This window comes from Lepidochelys olivacea (genome assembly GCF_965140295.1).
Source record: "Lepidochelys olivacea isolate rLepOli2 genome assembly, chromosome: 3".
In the NCBI taxonomy this organism is placed as follows: domain Eukaryota; kingdom Metazoa; phylum Chordata; order Testudines; family Cheloniidae; genus Lepidochelys; species Lepidochelys olivacea.
In genome coordinates this window covers 66,415,334-66,427,478 of record NC_140413.1, presented here as the reverse complement: position 1 = coordinate 66,427,478, position 12,145 = coordinate 66,415,334, and the positions used below count along the sequence as shown (strand labels likewise).

At 44.7% G+C, this 12,145-nt stretch overlaps 1 protein-coding gene across 1 annotated transcript in view; it reads left to right on the top strand.

The window, feature by feature from the left end:
- Positions 1-6,350: 6,350 nt before the first annotated feature.
- Positions 6,351-12,145, top strand: part of TBX18 (T-box transcription factor 18) — a 30,756-nt gene continuing 24,961 nt past the window's right edge. The window contains exons 1-3 of the mRNA XM_084622416.1: positions 6,351-7,169; positions 8,539-8,722; positions 10,882-10,983. Of these exons, the coding sequence (XP_084478542.1) occupies positions 6,869-7,169; positions 8,539-8,722; positions 10,882-10,983 (587 nt within the window). The 5' untranslated portion in view covers positions 6,351-6,868. The remainder of the gene's footprint in view (positions 7,170-8,538; positions 8,723-10,881; positions 10,984-12,145) is intronic.

Sequence of the window (12,145 nt, the reverse complement as noted above, 5' to 3'; positions counted from 1 at the left end):
AAAATTACAGATGTAATACATACTGTGAAACCTATAAAAATGCGTTTACAATGGTTACTTAAAAAGAAATTTATAACTTTCATATGTACCTTCCTCATGCAATATGCAACTGCCATATGTTTCCTACTTCCATAATTCAGTTTTTCCTGGTGCTTCTTAAAGTACATTTCATGTAATCTGAGAACTAGCCCTGACTAAAGACCGAGGGTCACCATAAAAACACAAGCCTTGCTTTAAAATTCTATTTAACTGCAAATTGTTGCTTACAATTGTACCATAGTGTTCTTGTGGGCCCACGTTAGGATAAAACCGAGATATATACGCTGTATCTTTTTACTGCTGAAATCCCAAATCCCAAACATAAATATTTCCAATTAGTGCCCCTGCCCCCCAAACGATGGTGATTTAAGACCATCTAATTTAATTCCGTACATGTTTTGATATTTTTTTCCTGAGACAATAGTGAAAATATTACTTAAATTTATAGTAAAGCAATAAAAAAGTTAAGCCCCAGGTTTCCTCAGCCCTCATTTAATGTTTGCCGTCTCTCATTTTTGTGACTAGAATCATGAAAAGGCTGGGTTTTAAATCATTTTTCTGAAATTCACAATAAATGTAAGTGACAAAGTCATACTAAAGACCAGAGATTTCCTTTAAAATGATTCATACTTGTGGCTGCATAATTCCAAATTGATGTCATATTTTTAAATGCTAGAAAACTCAATGAAGGTAATATTTATAGTTTTAACACTGATGGCTTTAAATTGTGTCTTTAATTCTTTAATGCAATTCCTCAACATTTTCATCGGTCAGGAAAAACTGATTAAAAGGGATCGCGTGTTTATTTCCGCCTTTATACTCAGCAGCAGGCAAGCATTTATTTTCCTGAGTTTTCAAACGAAACTATGGATACGGAGAGAGTGATCGTTTTACAGTTAATTAAAAAGAGGTCAACTGCCGCGTTGAGATGGCAAGAGGCTAAGCAAAACAACGGTCCAAATGCAACAGAAATAGAGAAGACAGGTCGATCCTATCATGTAGGCATGATAGGACCTGGACCTGAAGCCGGATTCTGCAGTCCTCTTTGAAATCAACGGGAGGTTTGCCTGTGTTACTGAATAATCGCTGGACACCTGGTTACTTAATAAATCTGACAGGCTGGTTCCTCGCTCTGTTTCCCCAAAGGGATCTAATTTGCCCCTTCCCACCGGGCTCCTTGTAGCTCCACCGGGCTACACTGGAACCTTGGCGTGGAGCATCTGAAGCAAGTGTGTTGGGTAGCTAACCATAATAGCGGCTTGTTTCATTTATTGGGCTTCACCCTTCTCTTCTTTCTAACAGTGTAAGATGAAACCTGCTGCTGAGTAGAACCGTGTGATAAATATAACGGTTTAGGTACATTCATGGGATCCTCATCTGTTGGTAAAAACATGACAAAATGGATGAGGCCAACCTGCTAAACTTTACGCCCAGAGTCTCCAGCTCCATGGGCCTGCATTGCTCACTTTTACTGGACGCTAATGAATCGCATCGTATTCACCAGAGCCGTCCAGATAAAGTTGGCTCAAATCCTGAGGTCTTGAGTCATGTCGAAAGCCTGATCTGTTGCATGGATGGGAATCCGTATTGGATGGGGTAACTCTAGGTTTACACGGGTGTAACTGACATCAGAATCCATCCTTTACTCATGCGTGTAGACAAGTTTCGCCGGAGTGTAGAATCAGTAAGGACAGAAGGGGATGGCTGGTTGTGTCAGCAATCGTATGTGCTCTGGTTTTCCGCCATTGGGCTGGAAACAAATGACTACGTTTGGGGACAACAATTTGGGAAAATCTAAACGAGCCCTAATAATCTGAACGAAAGCCTTTCAGAAAACGGGCTTGAGATGTTCCAACGGGACTAGGAGATTTAGCTACACAACTCCCATTCATGCTAGTGGGAATCGTGCGCCTGACTCCTCGGTTTGGAAAATCAAGTTGGGAAAGAGCCTCGCTCATGTCCGGGTGCGCGGAAAACAAAACCCATTTACTTGAGAGACTATGGAAGGGATCCTGATCGCCCTGAAGTCAACGGGGAGGGAGTGGGAATGTTGTCCCGATTCACACCGTGTGAAACCCCATTGAAGTGAGCGTGTGATTTGTCCCTGGAGGTTTTGCCATTGACTTGACTGGGAACAAGGACAGGCCCTGGAACAAATAGGGCCCAATTCAACCCTCCTTATTCAGCCAAAACTGGCTGAGTTCAGTGGAGGTTTTGGGTGAAGAGCACTTGAGCGGCTGAGCCCCGCCCCTTCAACTGTGCAGCTCCAAAGGAGATATCCTGCTAGATTCTGTTTCCACTGAAATCCCTGACAAAACCCTCCTGATCGCCAGTGTGAACGGGATCAGGCCCATTATCGATCAATTGGTTGACTGATTGATTTATCATCCAATCAGCAATTCTCAGTCACTGGAGACAGCCTTTTATTTTTTATGCTCACCTCTTTCTTTTTAAGCTAACATTAAACACAGAGAAGGAAGCTTAACAAGAGAGCTGGTGAAAGCAACTTGGTTCTAAACAGCAAGAGCATTTAAACAGAATTGGTGCTTGAAATCCAGTCCCCAATTTCCAGATTTAGGCCTAGATAGCCCCATGTAGCTGACTGCTGAGAAACTGTAATACCCCCACACAACCAGGAGGGCTAAGGAAGTTTTCCTGTCTGTTTTAAATTTAAGCCTTACTTTACCCTATTTTAGCGAATTTTTATAGGCGATACAGATCTTTGGGAGATTCAGTCTAGATTTTTTTTTTTTTTGTTCTCCTCCCACCTCGCCCCGCCCCGAGCTGAATACTGTTCTGGCGGAGTAACTGAGGTGTTAACCTGCCTTCCAGCATTTTACATATTTGCTCTATCTTGCTTAGCACTTTGCTTAGAATAAGCTAGAAACGTTTTAATGATGGACACACGTCTCATGTACAGTAAGATCGTGGCTTATCCTAAGAATTTCTGATCAACTCCTATAAATCCTCTTTAGTTGGTAATATTTAGTTTATTCTATTACAAAGCAGCTGAGCTAAAATAACTGCTGACTTTTTATATAAAACTTTTTTGGGGGGTGAGAGGGTCCACTTTATCGAAAACTTTTGTAAAATGATATAAACAACTTTCGTAGGGCCCGATTCTGGTTTCCCTGGCTGAGTAAAGATATGCGGAGTCGGGTCCTGAAAGAGAAAAGAAATGGCAGTTTTTGACATTCCTGCCCTCTTTCATGGTAAGCGGAGGTTTAATGTTCAAATATATTTGCAGAAAGAAAAAATTTGAATGAAGACAAACCGCAAACTAACTTCTGTATGCCCTTGAAGATATTCAGTGTAAGAAAATGTCAAGTCGTTAAAATATATTTTTTCAGGTCTAAATTTGTAATAGCCTTGAATACAGAAATACAGTACTCAAATGCTTAAACCCCATCTACATTTAAAATCCAGAAAAATAAAGGTTATGCCGAGAGACACCACGAAGGTGTGTTTTTCATCATCCCTTTTTTAAAAAAAAGTTTTTACAGCCATATGGATCACAGATCGTTCAACACATTTCAATAAATCCAGCTATTAAAAAAATGAAAACAGCAAGTCAAATCGCAGATTTGCAGCAGAAAACTGAAAAAGTAAACGCCCTGAAATACGGGATGATTTGTATATACCTGATGTGAAAGCACTCAGGGTTAGAGCAATAACCATTTCATGAGTATACATACACTGCAGCCGTTCTGCATCTCTAAACGTTAGACTTCTCGCTGGTAAAGGACAATGATTTAGCCCCAGAAGAACGAAACAGGAATTGGGGTTGATCAGGAACCTTTATGTTAGTAACTCCCGGTTTTCTAAAGTGTACGTATGGCATCTGTAACTGGTTGCTTTTGATTGGTTCGTTTTGAAATATGTCTTGCTTATTCTTCTAAACCCGGTCTCCCTGTAGTGCATACCATACCAGGCTCCTTTAACAGACATAGTATTATTGGGAATACAGAACAGCCGTTTTTATTGGGGATTGTTGTAGCCGTTTAAACCGGTGACTGTTTGGATGAATTTAGCACATTTCTGGAAAGTTATTGTTGTATTAAGCCCGAAACCCACCTAGCATTCCCCATAGTATGCCCCATGGCACTGCTTTCTGCAGAAGTTGGCTCGGCTCTCGCCCGTTTAAAAAACAACTCCATAAACACTGAGATCAACAGACACATTTAAACCCAGCCCCGGTGTTTGTGGTGTTTATTGTGTGTTGCCCTTGCCCACCAGACCCGATATGACATTCTGCAAAGTTTGCCAGCAGGACAGGCTCCCAGTCTCCAAACGATAACGGTCGGTGGGTGGGAAGCATTGCGGTATTTTCAGCCTAAAGTATATGCGTTGGTAGGTCAGTACCTGATCCCTGAGATGGGGCCTGCCGATAAGGGAGATGATGATTTGGAAAGTACCTGCCGGTCAGAGTCCGGTGGATGGCTCGCAGCTTCCTCGGTGGGTGCCCGGGTGGGTCCTGCCATTTCAGATCCCTAGGAATGGGCAGATGACCCGGTGAGATCTTTGCAGGTGGGCAAGGAGCCTTGGTGGTCCGCGGCCAGGGTCCCAATTACAGAGAGATCCCCGCAGCCGCCGCATGCACAGATCCATTTCCCTCCTCTGTATATATTGGCCTAATTTCCATCTTGATGGCGTTTAAACTCTTGAAAGATCCTTTAGCTTAGCACTTTCATCCACTCTGCACATCTGATTTTCTTCAGATTCAATCACACTTGGAACAGGCAGAGCAGACAGATTTTAGACCATGGAACAGTTAATAGATCCCAGATTGAATGTAAAGATTAACTCCACAGCCCTGTTCAGTGACTGACACTAGACATTTTACATTATCCTACAGATTCAAAATGACATAAACTGGAGGGGGATTTTCCCACTTATGACTGGCTTTAAGACAAGTTACTATCTTCTCCAAGGGGGGCTGGATAATGCCACTGCTTGTTTGATTCATTAAATGTGTCTGGGCCATCTACATTTTCACACCGTTAACGCATTTCTAAAATTTAAACATTGTTAAAATTACCCGAAAGGCTAATTTAGCACTAGGATATTTGCTACGCAGTCCTTCCCCTTCCCCAAATTCTGGAGGTTCACCCCGCTCGTCATTGAAGTTAAGAGATGGGTTTACATTTTAGTGGTATGTAAAACCCTGTTATCTGGACCTTTAGAACCTATGAGATTTGCTACTCAATAGTTCAAACAATAGCTCTAAGAACATACATGACGCAGGGCGTTAATGTAGTCTACAATTACAGAATATGGATATGATTGTTTAAAACAGTGCCCTAAATCCGTGATCGCTCTTATATAAAACCTTACTATTCCTTACGTAAGATGTGTTTTTCTTCTGTTTAACGATATGAAGCACTTTGATGTGACAGTGGAAACGTTCTGTAACGCTGTGTTCTAAAGGAAAGGGTAGGCGAGCTGTTTCTTCGGCTGGTCTGGGAAAGCAAAGAGCATAATAATACTGGCCCCAGCTCTGTAGCGTTTGATATTTTGTTCATGGGAAAAAAGACAAAACGATCCGTTCCCTAGCCCGCACCCGAATATGATTATTCTTAAAGTAAATGTCAGTGCTCATACAAGGCTTCGCTGAATTTCCTTTTTTTTTCTTTTTAGCTTCAGTGTACAATCGATTATTGTAACGGGGGCTTCGAGGGTTTGTGCTTAAATTCACGCTGGCCCCTGTTTTAATGCAATCAGAGCAGCGGAATAATTCACAACCCTGCCGTTGTTATTATTATTAAGTTTTTAAACCCGGTTGTTCCCCCGAAGAACTACTGTAGAAAGGGAATGCAATGGGCACTTAAAGCCGCGGGACAGCTTTGCACATTTCAAATGAGATTCCTTGAGGGGAGTTTTAAGACTAACGCAGGTACAGTCCCAACCACAGAACTGAAAGCTCCTGACCAGAAAGGTAAAAGAATAAAAAACTCTGCCATGCTAATAAACCCTGGTGTAGTGCCATACCCTTATTTTGCATGTATGCAAATCTGAGTCCCCTCTGAGGTTTGCGTGTGTTCCCAGGAGGAAACATTGCAAGCTGGGAAAAGCAACGTTCCCCTATTTTTAATGAATGCTCTTTACCCAGAGTTAATTTGATGGGAGTGTAACGGGGGAGGGGCACGAACCTATTTTTATCTATTGAATTCTGGTCTATGCTGCTGTCACGATCAAGTGAAGCAGCCTCGCACCTTTCTCGCGGGAAGGGGGGGCGGGGCTGTGACTGACACGCCCGCAGGGGGGCGGGGGGCGAAGGGGGTGAATTCTGGAGTCGGAGAGCAACACGTTGGGTTCCCCCACACCCTGCACTTTTATAACCTTGTAAGGAAGAAGGACCGGGCTCGAGATAATCCCCAATTTCTGATTGGCCCGCACACGGCTTGATTGACACAACCCCCCCTGGCTCCGCCCAGCCCCAGTCACTTTATTGACACTAATGAGCGAGTTCTTTCCCACCGGTCTCCTGCTTGGAAGTGCTGACAGATCAAGGCAACAAATTTCAATTACAAGCCCTAATTTGTGTCCGCAGAGCGTTCGTGCCCCATGTCAGTCCTGCCTGGCCCGTCAGACGAGGCAGAGCTCGGAGGAGGAGGGGGCGGAACAGCGCCTCTGCAAACGGGACCAGTTTAGGCAGACTTGGCTGATCCCTGGCACTGGAAAAGCAGGGCGAGGAGAGCCCCGCGCCCCGCGGCTGGGGGATCGGGAGGGCGGCAGGGAGCGAGGGCCGGGCGCTGCGGCGCGGCTTTGGCCAGGGGCCCGCGGTGTGTCTATGAGCGGGGTCTAGGGCGGGGAGGGCTGCGCGCCGGGCATGGCAGAGAAGCGGCGACCCTCGCCCGGCACCGCGATGAGTCTCAAGGCTCACGCCTTCTCGGTGGAGGCGCTGATCGGAGCCGAGAAGCAGCAGCACAAGCAGCCGAAGCGGCGCAAGCTGGGCGGCGAGGAGGAGCCGGCGGCGGCGGCGGCGGCGGCAGAAGCGGACAGCGGCTGCGAAACGGGCTCCTGCGAGGGCGCCGACATCGCCCCGTTGCAGCCCCACGCTGGGGCAGCGTCGGCGCCTGGCAGGAGCTGCGGCGAGCTGGAGCTGAGCTGCGGCGCCCAGGGACCCGCCGGTGAGTCTCCTCCCCGCTCCCATCCCACCGCGCTGGGCGCTGCAGCGGGACCGGGACCAACCTGCGCACCCCGCCCAAGCTGTCAAAGCAGCCGCTGGCCCCACACACCGGCCGGGGCCCGTGGAACTTCCCCGGGCACACTGAGAAGGGGCGGGGGGGGGGGCGGATTCTGTCCCAGAGCCCAACCCCGGCGTGGCTCATCTTTGCTCGCTGTAAACCCTCCTGCGCCGGGTCAGGCACTCCGGCTTCTCCCTCTCGCTGTGTTGGAGGCTCACTCACTCTTCTGACAGTTTTTCAAGTTTCTTTCCTCTCGCCTCCCCCCCTTCGAACCCGGCTTGGCTCCGGATCCAACACTTCCCTCCCGTCCCCTGATTATTTTTTCTCTTTAACACCGTGGTGCAAAAATCCCTCCCGCCAATGAGCTGGTAGTAAAATATCTGTCAGAGCGGAGATGTGTTAATTCAACTTCTCCAGGCATTCGGGGAAAGCAAGGGTCTGGTGCGCCCCGATCGTGTTCATTTAAAAGTTCCGTTCCCTGGTATTTTTGGCAACTGCATTTCAGGTTAACAGCACCCCAATCCTAACACTAGACGTAAAAGAGCTGAGGCGAGGAACAACGTGGATTCGTGTCCGTTAAAAAAAAACCGGTGCATTAATATGCCAGAGAAGGGCAAACGCTGCAGAGGTGAAATCAAATGTCCAGCGAAATCTGCAGCCAACGTTGCGACGCTAATTCATTTCCCGCACGCCTGCAAAAAGCAGCGCAAAGGGCCTGGCTCGCTCCGTCCCGGCAGCACCGGGAAAACAGTCAGCCCGACAGTATCTCCTCGGTGCCAGGGGTTTGCTGCATGCTGGTGCTCACCCCTGAAGCGGGGCTGCCCGGTCCCGTGGAGCGAGCGCCCTGGCTGTGATGGGGGTGATGGGTGCTATTGAAAAGATACCCCTCCGGCGTCTGTTATCAGCTCTGAACTCCGCACATGGTCCCGGATGACTTTTCACCCCGCGCTGGGACACCCGCGTATACCCACTTGCACAGGCCGGGTATCTCTGCGCTGGGCCCGCCACGGGAGAGACAGGAGGGCCTCGGCGCAGCGGTGTGTAAACGCTGGGAGGGACGCGCGCTGGGTCGGGAGATGCTCCAGGCCTCTCGGTGCCTCTCCCCTAGCTGCAGTGGGTGGCGTGGGAAGACTTTTGACTGGCTCTTTCTCTGCTGCTTTGGGGGCAAGGGCTGGACCCAGCAGCCCTTCCCCGGGCTCCTCTCAGTCCAAGGCGCTCCAAAGTCCCCGGGAGCTGTGGCTGCGGCGATCCCGGGCCCTGCTCTCTGCCTGACCCTCTCTTCCGCTTCCCTGCCTCCCGGCTCTCATTCCAGGCAGCTGCGAGGAGAGTTTCCTAGGAGGGTCCCCGCCAGTCTCGCCCGGCGGCTCCCCCAAGGGGTCTAGGGCCGGTTCCCCTCCGCCAACCCCGCAAGTGCCCCGGGTAGATCTGCAGGGAGCCGAGCTGTGGAAGCGCTTCCATGAGATCGGCACCGAGATGATCATCACCAAGGCAGGAAGGTAAAAAGGCGCGGCGCGCACTCATCCAGTTCTGCCTTCTGGGGCAAAGGCACTAGGGCAAAAGTGTCCTTCTGCGCCGGGCTGTTCTGCTACACCGGTCAGGAGAGACGCAGAAAGCCAGCACCCAGCTTCTGCACCTCTGGGTGGGCGCAGCAGTACCGCGGAGGGAGAAGTTGCCTAGAAGTAATCGAAATCAGACGGCACAACCACATCACAATCAAACCGCCATGAGAAAACTAAAGAGTTCAGGCCCATTTTCCCGCAGGCAGCGCTTGGGTGCACGGGTCCTTGAAGAAAGCAGTAGTTTGTTAGTCATTTGCATCCCACACTCATAAATACAACAAATGAATAGTATAAACTGGCTTGTTAATTTCTAGTCTCCGGTCCAATTTACAGTTGCACAGGCACATTTCTCTTTTTCTTTTTCCTGTTGTTTCTTGGAACTAGGGAAAGCTGGAGTTTCTAGGAGGCTAATATGGCTAAAATTAATTGTGAAGTCCATTGATAAAGGAAGATCAGACTGAATACAAATGAGACAGGATATCCTAACTGCCCTCCTGATTTATGCTATGCTCTCCTTCAGGTGGATAAACACATTGTCTCATAATATAGCTTTGTTCATTCATGTTAATCGAATACAAAATGTGATGCTGCAGCAGCCAGATTTGTTATGCTGTTTTGGACAGCTAATTTATAATAACTATACAGATGGCATGCACAGTCTAAAATCTGCAAATACATCAAAGTGGATAAAGCAAATTGATTTATGAGCTAGGTAGATCAGGATAATTTTAGATGGGCACAGGAGCATGTGGAGTTTTAGGTTTCCTGTTCATTAGGATGAAGTCTATGAATGTTGTATTCTTTTAAAATAAACTTTCCCCCCTTTCCAATGGATACACATGGCAAAAACCTGGCTAGTATAAAAATATCTGAACTTATTAGAAATTACAAAAACATATTTGATTGAATCCATATGCTACCTTCTCCATTTTCAGGGAGGCTTTATTAATGATTGAAATGCAGTCTTAACTAGCACAAAGCAACATTTGTCTTGAGGGTCCAGTCAAAGATTTTCCTTTTTTATCTTACAGGTGCACTGAAATAACAGTAGGAACCAGTTAGCCAAGGCAGTTTCACCCTGCTGTTTATTTAGAAATTATAGAAATAACATATATTTTTTTCCTTCTACAATTTTAATTTCGCTAATTGTTTAAGAACAACAGAAAACATGGAATTTAATTTGGATGGCATTTGGATTTATGTAGTAAGAAAAATTCTTTTATTAGTATGCAATCAACTAGTCATTATAAAATTTCTTATTTTTGCCCTTCAGAATGAACTTTTCATCTAAAAGGCAAGTGTCAAACACACCCTGAATTGAGACATGATTTTTTTTATCTAAAATCTCCACATTGGTTAACTATTCCACTTTTGGACATCAAATGATCTAAATGATGAACTTATTTATAAACATACTTTGTACTTTGGTTTCTGCTTTCAATAAAGATGTTTTACTGTACCTTTCAAACACAGAGCAACTCATGGACTTCACCTTTAGTATGTTACAGACCGTAAGTCCCTTCTGAATAAGGAACATATTGTTTGGTTACAGCATGGTACATTGAGTTTTATAACTGCATCCTTGTTTTATATTTATATCACCATGTCTTTAATGGTATGATTTGCTGATATATAAGTGACACACCCTTTGCTGCTGTCAGTACTCATCTGACAATTTAAATTTCTGCAGGTTGTGATCTTGCTTGATAAGAGCTGTTACTTGCGCATCTCATGTAATATATGTCTAGTAAATGGCTAGCAGGTTTTGAATGCACATGTAGCTAAAATAAAGTCTCAAAACAAAATGACTTACTATCTAACAATAAAGCTGAAATTAAATGGCGATATTTGTACTCTCAAAATGTATCACAAAACATATGAAGCATTGTTCAGCAAAAATGCACTTTAAAAATCTGTTGTAACCTATCAAATGGACCATTTCGTGGCTATGTGGCCATAATGATCAAAAAAGACTCTTACAGACTTCTCTGTGTTAGGGAGGGAGAGGGTGCTCACAAACTGGTTACTTTGCTGTACTGTAAAACTGTTCCCAAATCCGTTTCATATTAAAATGACCTCCCTTTTTCTCTGTTCAGGCGGATGTTCCCCGCAATGAGAGTGAAGATCTCAGGTTTAGACCCACATCAGCAATATTACATTGCCATGGACATTGTGCCAGTGGATAACAAAAGATACAGGTACTGTAATTGTAAAACACAAAGCTTGTGATGCAAACCATACAGATATGGCTGTTGGCAGAGAATATAAATCAAATATATATGAACAGAAGGTAGAGTTTAACGCTCTTCCAAATTTCTATTTTCATCTCAGTGCATAAAAATAAGTTTGTTGTGCCAAGTGTGCAAGAACAACTGCAGTTTTTATTGAAGTGCTTTCTACATTAGGCTTATGTTCGATAGGTGAGCAGTCATTTTTTTTTTTTTTGCTTTCACAGACTGCAATTTAGCCCCATCAAAGAGAAATTTTTCATGTATTTTGTTCCTAGTCCACAGCTACATACATCCACTTTGTGTCCCTTTGTAGTTATTTCCTATCAATGAATAAATATTAAAATTATATATTCTAGTGACACTACATTAAAATGCAAAGCATTTAAATGTTCTTGAATTATGATTCAGATGGATTTATGATAAATGCTGCTCCTTGTGTTATGGATTCAGATTAAAAAGGGATAACAGGTAGGTATCTTTAGTGATTTTGATTTGAATGAATTATGGCATTTCTGTCTGTGAAAACTTCATATTTTAAAGAATATATTTATTAATGATTGACCAGTTATGCTAATTATTTCTTTAACACTTCAAAGAAGGGTCACATTTATGTGAACTCTTACCAGGGCAGTCCTGAGCTAAGCAAGTAGTCCTATGCCTATTGGACTACTGGTCTGATGAAATGTTTGCAGGTTTAGGCCCACAATAATTACTATTAGCACGTTTAGAAACTTTATGAATCAAGGGCCTGACCTTATTTGCCATTAAAGTCAAGAGAAGATTTTTACCAAGTGGTTCAATGGGAGCAGGATTGGACCCTAACATATTATCATTTTGTTTATTTCAACCCATTGTTAGAACAATTCAGTAAATCTATTTCCCATAGGTTTAATTGTAGAACTATGACACTTTAATATAGGGGAAGAGGATCAAGCTGAACAGACTTACTCTCAAGGAATACTTTTTTCTCACCATACCAGCACTGAGTCTGAACTACATTTCTTGTGTAACTAAAATTATTAATTGTAATTTCCTCCTTTCATAGGCACATTTATGACAATTGTAGTTCTGTTTACAGAGAAATTTTCAGCAAGGTGACCATATAAACTCCGAGAACAATTCATATAGT